The sequence below is a fragment of the Saccostrea echinata genome, unplaced genomic scaffold (genome assembly GCF_033153115.1).
Source record: "Saccostrea echinata isolate AGI-Se365-2 ecotype Australia unplaced genomic scaffold, CSIRO_AGI_Sech_v1 ptg000003l, whole genome shotgun sequence".
Lineage (NCBI taxonomy): Eukaryota > Metazoa > Mollusca > Bivalvia > Ostreida > Ostreidae > Saccostrea > Saccostrea echinata.
In genome coordinates, this window is record NW_026889752.1 from 6,075,001 (window position 1) to 6,094,556 (window position 19,556).

The following is a 19,556-nucleotide window of genomic DNA, read 5'->3' on the forward strand; positions in this document are numbered from 1 at the left end:
CATTTAAACGCCGATCGGCTCCGATCCGCATCGATTCAAATCTTTTTCAGATCGGGGCGTGATCGGGATGATCGTCGTAAAGACGCAGCTCTGTGTGAACGGGGGTAAACAAAACATATTTTTAAATACATGGCAAGCCATTTTTAGGTCACGGGAGACAGGTTATCTATTGCTAATGTGTCTTGTCTTGTGTGTCGCTCGTAAACGTTTGAATATATATTTTAGTTACTTTTGATATTATAGCACCTATCATAGAAAGGGATCAAAGATTAAGGATTCCATAATCCCCTCTTCCTGAGACCTGAATGGCAGGACGTACGAATTTTTTTTTTTTTTAATTAATGCAGTCTTTGAAATAAAATCTTATTTACTCTTGCACAACGATCACCCGCGTGGCCAAGAGTATGGTTTGAGCATCTGCTCTAGAGTCGCAAAGTAAGAAGTTGATCCTTAGGTCGCGGGTTCGATTCCACTGCGAGACTGGAAAGCGATGAGTCCGCATAAACTAAAGTTCCGTGTCGCAGTAGGTGTTTTAACGAGCTGGACATACCCGCCATATAAATAAATTCATCTACGTATTTAGAGATTACTCTGCGTCGTGGGTATTTAAAGCTGATATGAACTCTTGAATATGAGATATTTTCATCCTTGTACGACTTATTTCATTTCCGTACTCCCTTTTTCCGCCATATTTCTGTCAGATTCGCTCAATTATTTTACCTGCTATATAAACTCTGATACCTTTGTTACACTTAAAGTTTTAGAACACGCCATGTATAGGCCTGTACAAATCTCCGATAAAGCAGTTTTGGAACATGCAATAAATCTAACAATCCTACAAAAACTAGGAATTGAAAACTGGAGAGGAGTTTATAAATTTCGAATAATTTAGATGCAATGCATAAAAATCAAAACGGCAAATGCATGTTTAATACACACATATACATGTATTTTAACAATAAAGAAGAAAAGGCCACCACATGCATTTTTTCCCAAATAACACGGTAATGTTGAGCTTTATGCATGCTGCGCGGTATAAGTGCGCATTCAAGTTATACATGCATGCATGCCGAGAAAACGCGTCGAACGCTTCAAACTCATCTGCCTGAAATACTGCTATCGCTACAGGGATGTGCACGTGTCGAAAGATTCCTTTTATTGAAATATGCATCACAGAAGAAATAACTCCATTTGTAACTCACGATAAGTACATTGTCACTAGCACTTGAACACACGTGGTCCCTGCCGATCAGCATTTTTGGTCAGGGAAAATATCGAAGGTGGAAATGACACTGGCATTTGCCTGATTAGACATTATAGTTACGCAAATAAAACGTTTCATAAATCGAGCTAACTGTTGTCGGTACATGTACATGTAGTAAATATGTTAATAAATATGGCTTCATTACATCAAATTCATTACATAAACATACATTCTTGTTACGGATTTTACATTTTTTAAAGAAAATGAAAGGGGGTGGAATATGTACCGGTAGAATACATTTTTCAATAATTATATTTTAAACAAAAGTTTTCTTGATCAAATATATTTAAATACTTGCGATGAACTGGCCTCAACTATTTTAGATATAAATCTAATATATCTTACACACACTGAACAATTTGTTTTGTAGACGGATTATTTTCCAATCAGGGCCCTTTTAGGCGTTACAAATTACAAACACGATTGATACAATTACCAACAGGCACAGACATAATTATGTGTATATAAAATAAACTAAAGTACATGTTTTTTTTATATATTGCATGGCCGTAGGAAACGGGGGGGGGGGGGGGTGCCCCCTTATAAATCTGCAGATATATAGATTAGTATAGTAAACCTGGATAGTACATGTATATGCCTGTGCCCCCTAAATAAAAACGTCTGATGACCTTTTTTTTCTTTTTTTTTTTTTTCTTGTCAAGGAATTTTTGGTAGTTGATGCTCTTTTTTTTTTCTTTTTTTTTTTGCTTGTCAGGAGATTTTTGGTAGTGTCCCCTCAACTGTCAACTGAAAATGTATGACTGCCCCCACCCCCCCCCCCCCCCCAACTGAATTTGCTTCCTACGGGCCTGTTAATTGAAGTTGAGTAAGTATTACCTATAAGTATATATGAAAGTAACATTGATAATTGAAATACAGGTAGTTCTACCGTGTACCCAAATGTAAAGTGGGGTGATTCAACAATCCTCTCATTGCAAAAGATATCATGAGGCGATGCAGAAGTATTAATTATTGCATTACATGAGTGGGTTTTTTTTAACATTTACACATATTTACACGTTCTAGATATTTGAAGAAAGACGGTGTTGCAGTTCTTTTGTTATTTTCCCTAAAGTTGTAGCAGTTTAAAAGAAAAATTGTAAGTAACAGAAAACGGTCTTAATTTTTTTCAGATACAACGGTATATATACATCACAATGTAGAACATTATTTAGAAACTGCATATCGACTTCCAATTTGCCATTAAAGGTCATAGGAAACGATTCTTAACATTAGGATTTCACTTTTTAAAACCTAAAGCTATATATGAAAGAATGTTAAATTACGCGTAGTAATATTTTTTGGCCTTTGTTCTACTGAAAAATATAAGGTGAAAATTTTTCCACTTGTTACTTTTCTTACCCGCTTATCGTTCTTGATTTTGTGATTTTATGACGTCACAAGAGCCCGTTGATGTAAACAGAGCATTAGACTAATGTATTTCTACCATATTTTTATCTAGTTAATTTAAGGAGGGATTCTTCTCATAAGAACACTTATTTCTTATATTTAAAAATCTATGAAATTTTCACAGAATCAAGAAGACAATATCACTAAGTGATGGTATCAGTTAGATTAAATTTGACCGTTTTATATTAGAGGCAAGGTCAGGTCAAGGTCTGTACCTTTTCCCTGGACATTAAGAATAAAAAATTACTGTTGCCAATCATGCGATGCCTACTTCTATTTCAATAAATTAAATGTTTTTCTTTTTGCATAAAGAGATATTACGATATAGGGTCTATAAGCTGATATGACCAAATTGACATAAATAATTTAACTAAAATGGATATTGGCTAATCCGAATTTTCTCTATTTTTCTTAAAATTTTAAGATATTTTAGTTATTTTTATATGCTTCCTATATTTAAATTTTTCTTATTTTCACATATGGTAAAGTTGTCACATAAAGATACAAAATGATATAAAAACAAAAAGTTTTGACCGTTTACTAAGAGAGAAAAAACACTTTTTAAGGATTTTTGGCTCAAATCTGAACTTAGATTGGAAGCTTTTAAAAGCTAACATAATTGTAGTTTGTTTGGAAAATCATATTTATTTGATATATTTTAAAACTTTAGTCCCTTATTATTAATTTAACTTACATTTAAAAATTTTCTCCAAGTCTTTGATTGTGTAAAAATTATAACTAAATTCATTGTTTTATAATTATTTTGAGAGGCAGAAAAGAAGATATTTCTATATATATTTAAATATATAGTCCCTGCTAGATTTCAAACTCAGTTTACCATTTCTATTTAAAGTTGTACAATTGTGATGAGGAAAGAAAAATATGATCTTTTAAATCTCTTACATCTAAATATATAAAACATATAAGCAAATATACTTTGAATATTTCATCTAGTCAGAAACCAGACAAGAATCCCTCCTTAAGCTATTTTTGTAAATATAAATGTGTCTATGTTTTCAGGTGAGTTATCTGATTTCGTAGTTCAGTCAATTCAGTTTGAACGAGTCGTTAATAAGGCACGGCAACTCAAAACGGGGGCTTTTTATCGGAGGATGATCCTGATGGATATCCTATATAAAATTACGCTTAAATTAAGCTACAACTTCGATTACTTACTCTGCATCAAACCTTTAGAAACAAAAAAAAAAAAAAAAAAAAAAAAAAAAAATTCCCTGTTTAATACACATATACGACATTCCAAAAGGATTCCATCGTCATTAAAAAAAAGTTAAGTCGTTTTTTATTCCAATAAAAATCGCATAATGCAACATAAAATAGAATAATTTATTAAAAGTGACCTTTTCGATATGAATAAAAATTTTGATTAAGCTTATAATATATGGGGAATACCCCTAATGTGAATCCCCAAAATAAACACGGGGCCGGTGGTATTGAAGTCCATGATAAGCGTGAACCACTGAAAATGTCAGCGTCTTTGATTTAAAATTTCGTTTTCCCCGATCCGAAACACACATCTTTCTGTAAAAACGCTATAGCAATAGAATCCCTGAGTTTATGACATGATCGTATTTTTCTATAAAAAATATATATATAAAGAAGAAATGTTGAGCCCAGAGCAAATGATATTGTTACGATGCCGATACTTTGTGCAGACACGGTTTGTCTCTACAATATCGAATTTTGAAATAATCGGTATGTAGTAGTAAACAGTACAGTCCGTGATCAGTTTGCAAATCCATCCATCATTTGCGAGACTACAATTTTAATATTAATGTTCTTTTTAACAGATGATAAAGCTTTTGAAATTATATCCTTTACAGAAAAAATAATATAATATACTAGTAATACACACTGGAAAAATAAACAGGTTTGTATACGATGATAAGTACTGATCTTTGATAAATATTATAACAAATTGACTGGAAAGATACCTACCTTTTTCGTATTTTATGTATTAAATTTTACTAAATTAAAAAAAAAATGTCGATTTCTAATTCATTCAATATCTACAGTGTATACATTTGGTAGAATCCTTATTCTTCATAGAAATATTTCCACATGTTAGAGCTGCTTTTTTTAAACGTCGTTTTTACTAACTCCCATACATACAAGTTTACGTATAGTTCTTGCCAGAGTTGTTTTTAACCCATTTGCAGTGTGTTTAACAACGACACGATTATTTCAAGAACTTTCAATTACAAAAAGAAAGAAACAAGAAATAACAAGGGGGGTGGGAGGGGGGCGCCAGAGATCGGGTATTGGTCGTGATGTTGTACATGAGTAAGTGAATATTAAGACAGTGTCAAATGATAAGAATTGATTTAATTATATAAAACAGTAACACAAGAAATTTTTTCTTGTTTTTTTTTTAAGTCAGTTAAAACTGACGCAGCAGGTACGTATCGTTTGTCAAGAAAAATGTCATACTGACAGTGTTGGACTCTGTGTGAAATTAAAACTATGTTGTAAATAAATGATTTCATAAAAACAACTGCCCTGGTTATGAAAAATGAATTCATTCTCACTCTCCTTTCTCTCTTCCGATTGCTTTATTTTTCTCTCAATAGATCGAAGTGTCAAACGATGAAAATGATCACATTTTGATTGATAAAACATGCAAACATCTTGCAAATATGCAATGGAATTTTTAAAAAGAAATCTTTGCTTGTGTAACCGGAAGCAGAACTCTTTAATGAATAACTTAACAAAGTTAATAGCCAACTTGGCTTAAAGCAGTAAACTGCCTCCAGTTATGATTGTCAACCCAGGTAAGGGGATATCTGAACTATGATCAACGCTAAATGAAAACACAGTTGTAAGTTTTATAAATTTAATAAAGTGAGAATTAACCTTTGTAAATGATAACAAATAATAAATAATAGTCAAAATTTAACAAACAGAAAAGTCTTTGAAATTTGCACAGGATTAATAGGGCTTTATCAAAAATGTAATTTAATCTGGTAGGTGATTCACAATAATCTCAATGAATAATCTCAATAACTAAATAAGTAATTGAAAAATGTAATAGAAAATGGGAGGAATGTGGAAAAACTATGAAAAATAATTCATGTCCCTACTGGGCTTCCATACTTATGAAAGTTGTCAAAAATCCTATAAAATGAATGGATTAGAAAAGTGTAAAAAAAAAAAAAAATGAGCTACATCACCCAATATGACTACTATCAACACTCTAGAGTTGAACTGAAAATATCAATGCTAATTCTAGGTTCTAAAAATAACTGACCCAGAAAATAAACAACACCCAAAATAAATAATAAATAGTGGTTCTAGAAAATAAACCTGTTATCTACATATCCCTAGACCAGGCAGGACTTGGAAAGGGAAACTTAATTTACTTTAAATAACCTACATCCTAACCTATCATATAACTTTATTCTATAAAACCTACATCTAACCTATCATAAAATGCTCGCTCAGCACGTGCTAAATGAAACCTATAATGCCGTGTACCTTGAGGTTGGCATAAAATCAGAGATAATGAGCCATGAGGCTTATCCCTAACCAAGTGAAGTAAACTGCTCGAACACGGGTTTAAATACCCTAGCAAGGTCCAAAATAAAAACCAATGACTATCAAAGATCCTAAAGCTAAGTTAACCAATCAGAACACAGCTATCAAAAGTACTACGGAAAGACTGCCAACATGGATGACACTTCCTGTTTAAAAAGTAAAACATGTGGAATGTCAACACATGTCCTAACTTATAACAGACACATAATAAAGGGGTTTTACGTAAGTAACAACTGAAAACAAATGATAAATAGAATAATCTGACTGAAATATCAGCAAATACTTGTAAAATATTATTTACGAAACGATGGCTATGAAATAGAAATCTAAACCACTACACTTGTTTGAAGATCGTATATTTATACCAGGTTTTTGCCATGATTCTGATATTCTTTAAAATTAAGCTGCAAAATGACATGATAGTTTGTAAACATTGCATAGCTTTGAACAGCGATAACAGCGATTGGGCCTTACTGACGTCATATGCTAAGGGAGATTAAAGCTGAACACGACTCGTAAATAGACATACGCCATTTTCGATATTACTATCTTAGATATCAGCACCAGGGTATACTCTTCGCATTCGTTACACCTGACTGCTTTATTGTCACGAGTATCGGCGTGGAATGGCGACCCGTGTTCGTGCTGGTTATCTTGCATTCCCTTTGTTTAAATTTTATTGCAGTTATGTATATTTGTGTTTGTTTTTATACTGCACTGACCTGTGCAACTGTTGTAATTGTCTTTGGTATCTTACTCTCCTGCATTAGAAGAAGTACACAGTTATTTTTGTCGCTACCAAGTGCTGTATAGCATAGGTCCGTCTACACCGGTGACGATTGATTACACTGAACAGTGACCAAGTGAGCGGCTCTATACATTGTATATAGGGGCCCTCAGACACAACTCGAGTCCAATCGAATATGGCGGACACATTCTTTTTACGAAGCGTGTTCAGCTTTAAGCAACGTTAGTCAAAGTGAATGAATGTTTCACGACTGAGTAATTTTGATCGACCGTGCTGTAGCTATCTTGCGTAAAAAATCCAAAAAACAATTTCAGTTTTATTTTACCAGCTCATATGAACTTATTCCAGTATGTAACTCAATATGTTCAGGTAATTGTCTCCTATGACCTTTAATGAAGTGTAAATTAGTCACATAGCAAAATAAGTCAAGTTTTCTGTTTTTCAAATAGGGAATCCCCATTGTTCTGAAAAATTGCCTCCTTGAAACAGAATGAATTTGATATATGCATAAAGAGACACATTTTTATATATTGAAAAATATTAACGCACGCTGTCTACAGTACATCTTTCAAAATGATGTGAGAGGTGCACTCGCCATTAATTGTGCTTTTTATCGTTCTAACTTTTCTCGTGCAAATTGGCGACAGTGACCATAGATGTGAAAAAAATGTTTACTTACAAGTCGCCAGTCTATGTTAGGAAAAAACTATGCATGAAATAAACAGAATGTTAAATGTTTTGTTATAACAAGCTAGACATACCCGTCGTATAAATAAAGTCTACGTAGCATATCTATATCGTCGTGGTATTTAAATGTCCTTCTCGATTTAGGGAATAATCACGAGTTTCTGCAACACCCTCTTTTGTAATGTGAATGAATGATTAAAATATATGGTTGCGTTCATGTGTATCATTTCTTTAAATATTATATAATTAATAATCAACGTTTATAGGAAAGGAAAACAACGTGCTCCTGAGAGTGCCCCCCCCCCCCAAATTTTTTTTTTTAATTTTGATATTGGATATTATTCTTTTTTTTTTCTTGTCTAAAAATTTCTGGTAGGAAACCTTTGTGCTCTTCAGATCTTCTAATACGTGTAGGTATAAAGAAACAAAAAAGTGACTTCGTTTCCTCTGGAAAGTACGTGAGAAGGGTCCACATGTTTCCATATTCCCGCGAAATATAGTTCTCACAACTGTTTCGTTCCCCTTTCGTTTAGGGTGTTTAGGTTTTATCCTTTTTTTTTTTTTTTTTTAATTTTTTTTTTTTAGTTCCCTTTTCGTTTTGAGTGTGTAGGCTTTTTCCCTTTTTTTTTTTTGGCTTGTCAAAAAAGGAGACAATTAATACAGCAAGTTTGATTCACTCTGCCCCAGAAAAATTCCTTGATCTGCCTTTATAAAGACAATATCATTTCCCATGATTTTTACTACATCGGATTTTATATGCATTATTGCTCTTACATGTATGGATGCTTACACATGAGAGAGAGAGAGAGAGAGAGAGAGAGAGAGAGAGAGAGAGAGAGAGAGAGAGAGTATACTTGTATTGAAAATGCAAAAAAAAAAATATATATATTTATCTATAATCTTACGATTAAAGTTTCAAATAATCCTAAAACTATCTTTTTAAGATTTTCTCAAAATACAAGAAATTGAATTAGTACCAAATATTAGATTGCCGGTGTAACGGCGAAAAGTGACCCCAGTTGAATATTGACCGGGGGTTATTTTTCTATACGTAGAAATTTGATCCCTGGTCAATATTCTACGTAAAAAAATGACCCACTTTTTCGTAGAAATTATGGCCTTGGGGTCATTTTTCTCCGTGTGGTTTGTAGAAATGTGAACCCGTAGAATCATGACACTGTGTCTTTTCTTTTTTTTTTTTTTTTTTTTTTTTTGGATACAAAAAACTGGTTTTGGTAGGAATATTCTTGTTAGGCAAATAAATGGGGTAAAATCACGCAGCTTAAAATTTAAGGACATAAGCAAAGTAGTTTGAACTTAATAGTATTTTTCTCTGGAGTAGGTACTTTAAGATCTCCAGACAAGTACAATCATTATGCTTCTTTTCTTTGCGATTAGTGCCAAAGTAAAAGTCAATGTGGACTTCATTACAATTTTATCCTTTTAGATTAGAAAAGAGGAACATTTCATATTCTGAGCATCGAATGTAATATTTCGTTTTACATTTCTTAAGTGGATGATTCAATTCAGAGTCCACATAGTAGGGTAATACGCATGGAAAGTTTTGTTGGGTAACGGTAGCGTGTCAATAATTTGTAGCAATGCAACAATAAAAAAAAAAAATAAAAAAAAAAGCGAAGCTTTAGTTCAGATACTATGTTTTGAAAATATTTTTTGACCTACACTTATCATTAAATGGGTCATTATAATATTAGTTTTTTGACTGTAATTCTATATAAAAGTACATGGATTACATTCCAAATATTGGATTTTTACAATCAGTTGTATGCGAAAATTGCGCCACCATTTTATCTTATTCCTTGTGTTTCTGAAAATTTGATCACATGTAAAAGATACCAAAGTTTGGTATCTTTTTATGGAATTCTAAACTTTTTGGCCAAGTTTTATATACAGTATAATTATGTAAAGATGACATGTTGATTTTATAGAAGAAAACGAGTTTTACCTGTTATAAACGCAGGACTGATACTATCTTGCAGAAGAGGATTAAAGGTTTAGAATGTTTGCAGTTACTTTTGAATTATGATTATTATTGTTCACCAGAATAATTTTAATACATTAACACATATCACTTGATGAAAGTTTAAAACACTTTATGGTGGCGTCATCTGACGAGATTGAAATCAATAGAAGAGTTCCACATGTATAGTTGACTCGTATCTGGTATAGTTTGTGACAAAAGACCTGATTTTGAAGAAATTTGATTAATATGTTATCATAAAAAATAAATATGTGGGTGTTTATTATTCAATATTTGTGGTGTTGCCAATTGGCAAGAGTGATTTCAGTAGAAAAAGAGCTCTAAGTATTTAGTAAACTAAGAGCTACCTGTTGTAGTTTTGTAAAAGAGGAATAGTATGGATAAATAATTTGTTTTCATGAAAATATCAATTATACTGATTAATGATTTCTAGCATTATTTACCATGCACAACTGAAATTTTTATTCCCTTATTTTTTAAAAAAGTGTATTAGCGAAATATATAATTTGGAGCCATGTTGCCAGATTTTGAATAATTTTGATAGATTTTATCATTAAATGATATTATGGATGTTTATCTAACCGCTGGTGATGATATTTTCAAAGAAAATGTTAGAGTTAAAAGATCTACCGGTTTTCTAATATCAAATTTGTTCTTCCAGATATGAATCGGTTACCATCATAGTTGTATGAAATCCAAGCATCATTCCACTGTCCACCAATAAATAACGAAAAATTTTAAAGGGGCACATTTGCAAGGAAATAAGTTGGGATTCAAGGTGCTTCACAGGACTTTGTATTTTGTGCTATTTCCAAATCGGTTAACAGGTCCAGCACAATACCCTGATAAAAGGTATATAGCTTGATAAAGCTATATAGCTTTTTCAAGGTATTACAAATACTTTGTTCAAGGTATTTTATGTAATGAAAATACAAAAAAAAAAATCTTTAAAAATTAAATTTAAAAGTCGAATTAGGAGTTGTGGTCAGTGTGTTCACTCGTGCATGAAAAGTACTCAGGTACCATAAAGACAGCATAAAAGAACGTCTCCTCACACGACATGCTTTTATACTGATTTCTTTGTGTTTGAGTACTTTACATGCATGAGTGATTTTACTGACAACAACTCAGAACTCGACTTTCAGTATTTATTTTTTTTAGGATTTTTTTTTTTGTATTTTCAGTACATAAAATACCTTGATCAAGGTATTTGTAATACCTTGATAAAGCTATATAGCTTTATCAAGCTATATGCCTTTATCAGGGTATTGTGCTGGACCTGGTTAATAGACATAGTTTACGTAATTGTGTCACATTCATTTCTTGTCCTCAAGACTCACGTACAGAAACCAATTATCGAGGCGTTTACAGGATTTGTGCATTGATAACATCAAAGATTATACAACGATCCGGTTGAGTAACTTTATCTGCTGTCACATGGTGAATTTCAGACAGGATTTGCAAAAGACGCGGACGGTGGTGTACAAAATTTGCCAAGGATGGATATATTTGTATTTCCTTGGTTATCGTTTGATTGTTTCCAAAAATTTCATTGTACAATATTCTGAATTTATCTATCCAGTGTGGTTAGAATATTGATTTATCTTGATATAATTTAAATGAATTTTGTTGGATTGAATTTAAAATCATTGATTTTTTATTGTCACTTTCCCGTTCTTTAAATTCATAGCTGTTTCGTGAAACGCATTTGCCCGAGAACGCAGTCAATAATTAAATGTTTTGTTATACCTTTTATTTATTTTTGTAATAATACATTTTTCTTTTGCTGCTAGCTTCCGTACTAACGCATGCAAATAAGATTTAGATAATCCCGTCCACAGTGTGACGTAACCGGTCCAATATCTCGTCCACAGATCCAATATCTCACTCTGCGGTGAAACATCGATTTTTTTATGACCGCTCAGTAAAACATTAGGAATGTTAGAATTTTTTAGTATATATTTATATAGGAACTAATTTTTATAGGTATAACAAAATACTTTGTTAAAATAATGAGCAGATATAATTTAATTTTTGAAAGATGCAAATATTTTCGAGTTCTCGTTTACTAAAGGGAATTAACTGGTATTTTCATTTTATTTAGAAACATGAACATAAGTTATCTTTCTTGCATAAGTTTTTACTATGTTACAGGGTCAAAATCTCAACTGAACTGTATATTTCTCATGGCCGTAGGAACCGGGGGGGGGGGGGTGTCGTGCCCCCCACCCCCAATAATTTTGCCGATATATAGATTACTATAGAAAACATAGCTACTATATGCTTGTTCCCCCTCAATAAAAACGTCTAAAGTTTTTTTTTGCTTGTCAAGGAAATTTTGGTAGTTGATAGTGGCCCTCAACTGAAAATGTATGGCTGTACCCCCTCCCCCCCAAACTGAAATTGCTTCCTACGGGCCTGTTTCTATCGTTGATTTTCCCAATAAATGATGTAAACTTTACTTGGAGTCATTCCATTCCTACTGAACCACCCCAAGACCCCAGCGTTACAGCACCTGATGCTTTAGAGGTTCGTGTTTGCTCTGCTCCTGATTTGTATTGTTTAATGGACTTTTGAGCTTGAATCCATATAATTCATGTACATTGTACAATAAAGCTGCTACCTGTCGTTGCCAAGTCCAAATGATGCGTTTTTGTTTACTGTCCTTTCATTTGAAAGCTTTTCTGGTCCAGAGGTTCTTGAGAAGATTTTCCTATGTATATATTTCAATGTAAAACTTGGATTCCCTGCTGTGGCCCCATCCTACCCATGGGGTCATGATTTGAATAATTTAGAATTTACGCTATCCCCAAGATGCTTCCACCTAAGTTTCAGTTTTCCTGGCCTAGTGGTTCTTGAGAAAATATTTTAATGACCCCACCCTATTTTTTGTCTTTTCTTGATTATCTCCCCTTGTAAGGGGACTTGGCCCTTCATTTCAACAATTTAAACTCTTCACCCAAGGACGCTTTGTACCAATGTTAAAATTGGCCCAGTGGTTTTTACGAAGAAGCTGAAAATGTGAAAAGTTCAGACTGAAAATGGGTGATCAGAAAAGCTCACTATATTTAAGCTTTCAGCTCAGGTGAGCTAAAAAAGGCAATGCAAGATAACCAGCACGAACGTGTCTCCACTCCACGCCGATACCCATGACAAAAAAGCAGTTCAGGTGTAATGATTGCGTAGGGTATTCCCTGATGCTGATCTCGTAAGAGTCAAATCTAATAAGGCGCATTCCTACTTACGAGTCCTGTTCCAAGTCAACCTAGTCAGCCTTCACCTTAAATATGAAGAGTAATGATATTATCATAACATTTAGCACCCCCCCCCCACTATTTGAACTTTGCTACCGAATTAAGACAGCCATGTTCTAAGTCACTGTAAATGATTCAGGAAGGTGATGTTTGACACCATTTATTTAGACATCAATGAATTTTGAAAATGTTTTAAACAGGAAACTTTCTTTTTTTCATCTGCATATTCTCTCAATATGGTAAGTAACAAATAACACAAAAAATTGATGACATGAAATCCCACTTTATTGACAGAGTACAGTATTTAGTAGATTCTCTGTGATGGTGTCATGGTTCCCTTGATGTAGAGGGCTCGGACATTCTGCCAGTTCTTCTTCAGTAGGGACACCAAGAAGTTGATGGCCAAGGTGATGTTAGCATACAGCTCATCCTTAGGCATGTTTACATGTCCTACACAGGTAGCCAAGCACAATACCTGAAATACACAAATGTTCATTCTCACTAATAGTGTGTAATAAATAAAACTGTTTGAGGACTTGAAAATTTTTTGTGCCGAACACTGACCCACTCATCTTTTTAATAAGGAAAATGTTTGATAACCTGGTCCCAAGACCATAAACTGAGAATAGACTTAAGTCAAAATTTTGATACTCAGTATCTCGAGTTTTATTTTACACACGTTTCAAAATTTGCATGTTTGTTTACTATCTTAATACAAACAAATGATGAAAATTTTATTAGATTATCAAATTTATTCCTGAAGTTATATTCATTTAAAATTCTGACTTAAGTCTGTTTTCAGTTTATGGTCTTGAGGCCTGTACAATTGTGTTTTACCTTTTTAAGCTGGAATTTGATGGTAGCTTTGGTGTCCTCCACCTTCTGTACGAGGGACTCCTGGTGGGAGACCTGGGTGGGGAATTTACCAGCCCTGTTGAATCCTGGTCCACAGATCTTGGGAATCTGCTTAATCAGGGAGTCGGAGGCCAGGAAAGCATCATATTTCTTTGCTGAAACAGGCAGCATGCACTAAATATAATAAATTCCACTTCCATATTTAGATTGAACATCAAGGCTTTACATATATAATGCCTCTGTTAAAAAATGATTTTCATCACTGCAAGTATCAGGTAATACATGCAACTTCTGTTATTCTTCATTGGCAAAATATGAACCGTCAAATATTGATATGAAATTACCACTTAAGAAAGCTGTGTTGAAAAATAATACAGTTTCTAACATCTTTGAACTGATTTCTTCTTCTATTTTTTTAAGACCTCAACCTGGAGGGGTGGGGAAATTGTTACCTTAAAAAGTTCAGAACAAAGCCCAAGGGAGAGGGTTAAGTGGCAAAGTCATCAGAGATGGATATTTCCACTCTCTACCATCGGCTCATACATTCACCTCTGTCGTTGGCTCACGTATATCACAGTGATAAGCATGAGAAATAGTGCGTTTGTTTTATTTCATTATAATCAAGTGTCTGAGCTAATGATAGTCCTTAAAGACAGATATTTACTAAACAGATCTAAAATTATTAGTTTAATTTGAAATAATCCTTGAAATATTATGTTTTTTTACGTTATGTCAAAAATCTTGACGCGAGCCCATTGCAGAGGCGTCTGAGAGAGGAATGAACGACAACTCTGCAAAGGAGATTGGAATATTTCTTTACCTGGTTTTCTCTCATTTGTGAGAACAACCTAAATCACTAGCAAAAGAACAAGAGTAATCCCTTTAAGCTCCAAGTATGGACCTGTTTGTGAACTTTTTGTTAACTGTTTGTTATCTTCACCTTTTCATTCTTACCATACCAGTGCAAAAATTGTTTACCAAATCCTCCAATTTCTGAATATTTAGTTTTCTTTATTTTCTATACTTTATGAATGCCTCTGATAAATGTCTCATCACTGCTAGCTTCAGATAAGCCATGCAATATATATTTATTTCTCTTCCTTGGCATATTTCCAAATCTCTTTTCCTTCCTCAAAATAAATGAATTTCAATAATTATTGCGAGAAATTACTTAAAATATTATTTAATTCCATACCCAGCTTTTTAATCAGCTTCTTGTCCTTGTTCAGTTTCTTAAGGTCATCAGCTGTCATACATGGCAAGTTGTTGGCCTTGGCTTGGTCGCAGTGAATCTGGTCACCAAGAATACAGACCTTCAGCTTGGGACGGGGAACATGCCTCAGTCTATAATCAAAGTCACACAAAAGAGGATGATGGAAACAGAACAACTGCAAATGAAGATACTAAAATTATACATTTTTCAGGAAACCTAATAAACGTCTTTAAACTTAAATTACCATTTTTTTTTCACATTATAAATCAGTCAATTTTCGACAGTGATAATCACCATCTTCCCAGTTATTTCAAGACCCTGGGTCAAGGTCTTTCTTGTTTCCCTTCAAAAACAGTCAATATTTCGGCAGAATGAAACTGCCTACCCAGTTGTTTCAAGACCCTGGGTGGGGGTCAAAAAAGTTTACACTGATCATGATTTTTTTTTTCAGATGTCAAATCTGCTGCAAAGAAAAACAAATAATGCAGTGACTGATGCATTCTAAAGTTGAAAAGTATTTTCATTTTCAGAAAAAAGCTGGAAAAGTTGAAACAATTTTCAATGGTTTATATGTATACCTGATTGTTCCTGCAAAACGTTTATCCTTTTGGGGATCATAGTTCTTCAGAACAATCTGGAGTTCTACCGATTCTGTGAACTTCCTTGGCTTGTCTTTTGAAGCCTGTAGGATGGCATCAATGGAATCGTTCAAGTTGTCACGGTTTATCTTACTACAATTATACAGTAACTAAAGGCTTTAGTAATTCTAGTTATTGCACAACCATTACGAAATGTTTTTTTTTTAAATGCACAGTACTTTTAAATTCACGACAAACAAACAACAAATTAAACAAAATCAAAACAAAATATTGTATAGCAATCAATCCCCCCTTCAATGATGACCAAAACAGAACATCCCCCCTTTTCCCTTTCCATCTATTTCCTGACCAAAACTAAATTCAAATCCCTTGAAGACCGAAACTTCTGTCTCTCAAACATTAAGAGTTGCCCAACAGTAATATTAGAAAATTTTATAATCCTTTCCGTCAATTTTTGTAATTTAACAATCATGTAAGAAACTAAGTGTCCTCTTCATACCTAAAAATTGAACATTCATTTTTCTCACGGTTGTAAATTCTACAATAATTTGCTTTCAAAAAGATATGTGCCACTAAATTATGCAAAATTAAAGTTTTTAGTGATGATGTAAACATGATGTTCTTGGATTTTTTAACTACAACTTTCATGTACCTCATTTTCTTTGCTCGGCGTGACGAAAGAGGAAGTTGAAGAGGAAGTCTCGTACGAATTTCTCGCAGATAGCGTGAGATCCTGCGAGACTTCAGCCATAATTGTAATAGACAAAAAAGAAAGTACTATAGTACCATGCATTACACAGCAAATTTTGTGACATAAAATATATTTGGGCCATTCTAACGATGGTCACTGGAGAAAATACACAAATGGTGCCAACGGAGGTATGTTTTGGGAAGATATAATGGTGTTACTATAGAAAGAAAACCATCGGAAAATACTCCCCGCCACTTGACATTTTGTCATAGATTTTCACGTCGATTGTATTGCACAACAGTTGAATATTTCTATCGATATCTCATGAAAGTTTGTATTCAAGGTGAATTAAGGAGTGTTAATAACAGATTGTAATCATAATTTTTGTTTTGGTTATAAAACGTGATGGATGTGGTAAGTTAGTTCGAGTTTCCTCAGTTCTGCACTCTTAACTCCTCAAACAAATGTCATTTATCTTGCTTTTTATGAACTAAAATTATGTTGATTGTTCATAATCAAAATATGGAAGGTAAGTGTCACATTGTCCATATGTAATATCCTCACATATGCCATATGTTCATCATCATTTTCCATTGATTCTAGTAGATAAAAAAAATTTCCTTCTTCCATTTTCATTTTGCATTTCACAATTTGATATTGCTAGATGACAATTTATTAGTAAAATTTGACGTGGAAATTTAATTTGTACATTAAGATATTCAAAATAGATTGGGTTTATCTCTAAGAAGTAGTAAAAATCTAAAATATTTGATAAGGCCTAAAAAAAAATTTGTTTGTTTCCTGTAACCTGATCGACCCATTCAAATTACTGTCGGGTGGATTTTTTTCTCATCCAAATCTGTTTGATCAGTCTGTTGATGCAATTTTTAGTAAAAAAAAAAATATATATAAAAAACAATTGTAGCTTTACTTGAGATATGAAATAGGCATTAGCCCATCTAATTCACCATGCATTCACCTTTTATAAACATTAATGATGTTTATCATGAAATATGACTTTTGAGTTTGTTTTATGCTGCAAGACAGTCCCATATAGATGTTACCAAGGCCATCCTTAAAAAATTGTTTTTTTGCGGTAACGCGACCGACTCATAAAAATCCACCCGACTGGATTTTTTTTTTACCGATTCCAAAATTTTTTTTTTTTTACGTATCCATTTTCTGTTTTTATCCGATTGATATTTTTTACGTCTCGATTACACTGACACTTATCTTTCCCCCAGATACAACTAAAACGTCTTCGTGATCTACACAATCAAAGATGGCGTCCGAGAAGGTCGCGGGAAACATGGACTCTTTACTTCTGTCAGTTACAGTGAATTTGAAAGGAAAAACATCGAAAATACTGGTCCAAAATATTGTGCGTCAGTTTCGCCTTACAGATACGTGGTATAATGTTCTACATTTGCCGTTTGCCTAAAAAGAACTGATCTGATGTGTTCTGATATATGAGCAATAAAAGTTTTAATTCTTCATTTGAAATGCTTCAATTTTAGTGTTTGATTAGTGAGGTGAAAGCTAAGGTATAGTTAATACTTTTATATAATCGAAATATTTTTTGATATTTGTCCAAAAAAAAAAAAAAAGAAGCCTACCTACCTACTCACATCTAAAATGATGAGGTGCGTTACCGCAAAAAAAACAATTTTTTAAGGATGGCCCAATGCACACCTGACTATCTCAGTCCAGGGATGTTTGACCCTTTTATGTTTCATGGCATTAAGGCGATGATGGAAGCAAAAATGAATCCTTTAAACTGAAAACTTTATTTTGTGTAAAGATACATTATATATTATACTGTAACATGAGCAATATCCATATTAGCAAAAAAAACCCTTCTGACCAACCCTTTCTTTTTCCAGAATTGTATTATAATTATTTTTTTTTCCTAAAGTATAAATTTTTAAGTATAAGACAAGGATTAATATTTTCTGTTGAAACGATTGGACATAATTTCATTGAGCTAAAGCAAAAACACCCATTTAGCAGGATTTTGAAATCCCTCAAATAGCCAAAAAAAAAAAATAATTCTTGCATAAACATTATACATAATTTATGACTGGGTTCATGGGCAACATGTTTTTTCAGATACATGTATAATGTGAATGGAAATATAACTAAACTTAGAATCTGATTTTTATCATCAATATGTGAGATGATTAAAAAAAAACAAAACAAAAAAACTATGTACCTAACCACATTGAAAAAAATTGGGTCAGAGTACATCGAACAATTTTTTTTTTAAAGCTGACCCAAGTAATTAGACTGATTCATCAGCCTTGTAATAAAGCAAATGAATGAAGAAGAAGAAAACTTTAAGGGAATGTCATAAACCATATTCCTTTTATATCTGTTTAGTGATAATGAAGAATGGTGGTCTCCACACATGGTTCATGTATGCAATATATCTATATATGTACTATATTTTTATCTATAGAATGTCTGCGTGGCAGATGAAGAGAAAATATTGTGTATTGTGCGTGATATGATTGACACCCAGTGTCATGGGGTACGCCACAACATTAATTTACCAGCCTCGACCACCGTAAGGGACCTGATTTCACAAGTGGCCCAGCAGTTTGGATATGTAGAAGATACAATAGGTGTTACATACGAGAAGCAAATTGGGGCTGAGATTCACGAGGTGAGGATTTATGTCTGTTCATGAACAACAGTGAAACACACTTATAAATTATGTTAAAGTACCGGTGGCAAAGAATTTTAATATGTTATATATCCAGTAACTTCATGATAAATTTTAAAACTACAGGCTGTAAGCATGTATTCACTGTATGTATTCATTGTGATTATTTTCCCTATGAATGTTTTTTTATGCCCACCATGAATATGGCCGGGGCATATAGAGTTTGTAATGTCCGTCTTCCGTCCTTTTATTCTTCCGTCGTGCTTAGCGTTTAGCTCAGTTCAAAGCTTAGTCTCAAAGAAACTATTCAAGATATTTTCATCGAACTTCACATGCTGATAGATATTGATGAGAGCTATTCAACTGCATCAATATTTTTTACCTTGGCCTTTCCTTTGACCTTGACCTCACTTTTCTTAAATTAGAGTTTAGCTCAGTTTTGAAGAAACCACTCATTACAGAGAGTGTAATCAAACTTCATATGCTGATACATATTGATGTTAGCTTTCAACTGCATCAACATTTTTTGACCTTGACCTCACTTTTCTTAAATTAGTGTTTAGCACAGTTTCAACTATTTAAGACTTTTTTTTTTTATCAAACTTCATATGCTGAT

The 19,556-nt window shown here is 33.2% G+C and overlaps 2 protein-coding genes and 1 non-coding gene across 9 annotated transcripts in view; 1 reads left to right on the plus strand and 2 right to left on the minus strand.

Annotated features, from left to right (window-relative positions):
- Positions 1-13,184: 13,184 nt before the first annotated feature.
- On the minus strand, positions 13,185-16,335 carry LOC133178536 (large ribosomal subunit protein uL1-like). The gene is made up of 5 exons (XM_061313237.1): positions 16,237-16,335; positions 15,564-15,716; positions 14,968-15,116; positions 13,755-13,927; positions 13,185-13,392 (listed from the first exon to the last, which is right to left on the minus strand). Exons 1-5 carry the CDS (start codon positions 16,239-16,241, stop codon positions 13,222-13,224), a joined length of 651 nt encoding a protein of 216 aa, XP_061169221.1. The 5' UTR covers positions 16,242-16,335; the 3' UTR covers positions 13,185-13,221.
- LOC133178921 (small nucleolar RNA snoR122) lies at positions 14,007-14,082 on the minus strand. Its single transcript, XR_009720075.1, has one exon. It is a non-coding gene; the product is annotated as a small nucleolar RNA snoR122 (small nucleolar RNA).
- The window catches only part of LOC133178534 (ubiquitin carboxyl-terminal hydrolase 47-like), a 50,819-nt gene continuing 47,580 nt past the window's right edge, over positions 16,318-19,556 (plus strand). For 6 of the 7 annotated variants that reach the window (XM_061313231.1, XM_061313233.1, XM_061313235.1 and 3 more), the window contains exons 1-2: positions 16,319-16,463; positions 18,734-18,940. In XM_061313231.1, the coding sequence (XP_061169215.1) occupies positions 16,425-16,463; positions 18,734-18,940 (246 nt within the window). In that variant the 5' untranslated portion in view covers positions 16,319-16,424. Of the gene's footprint in view, positions 16,464-18,733; positions 18,941-19,556 lie in introns of all 7 variants that reach the window. The other variant, XM_061313236.1, reaches the window with a different exon arrangement.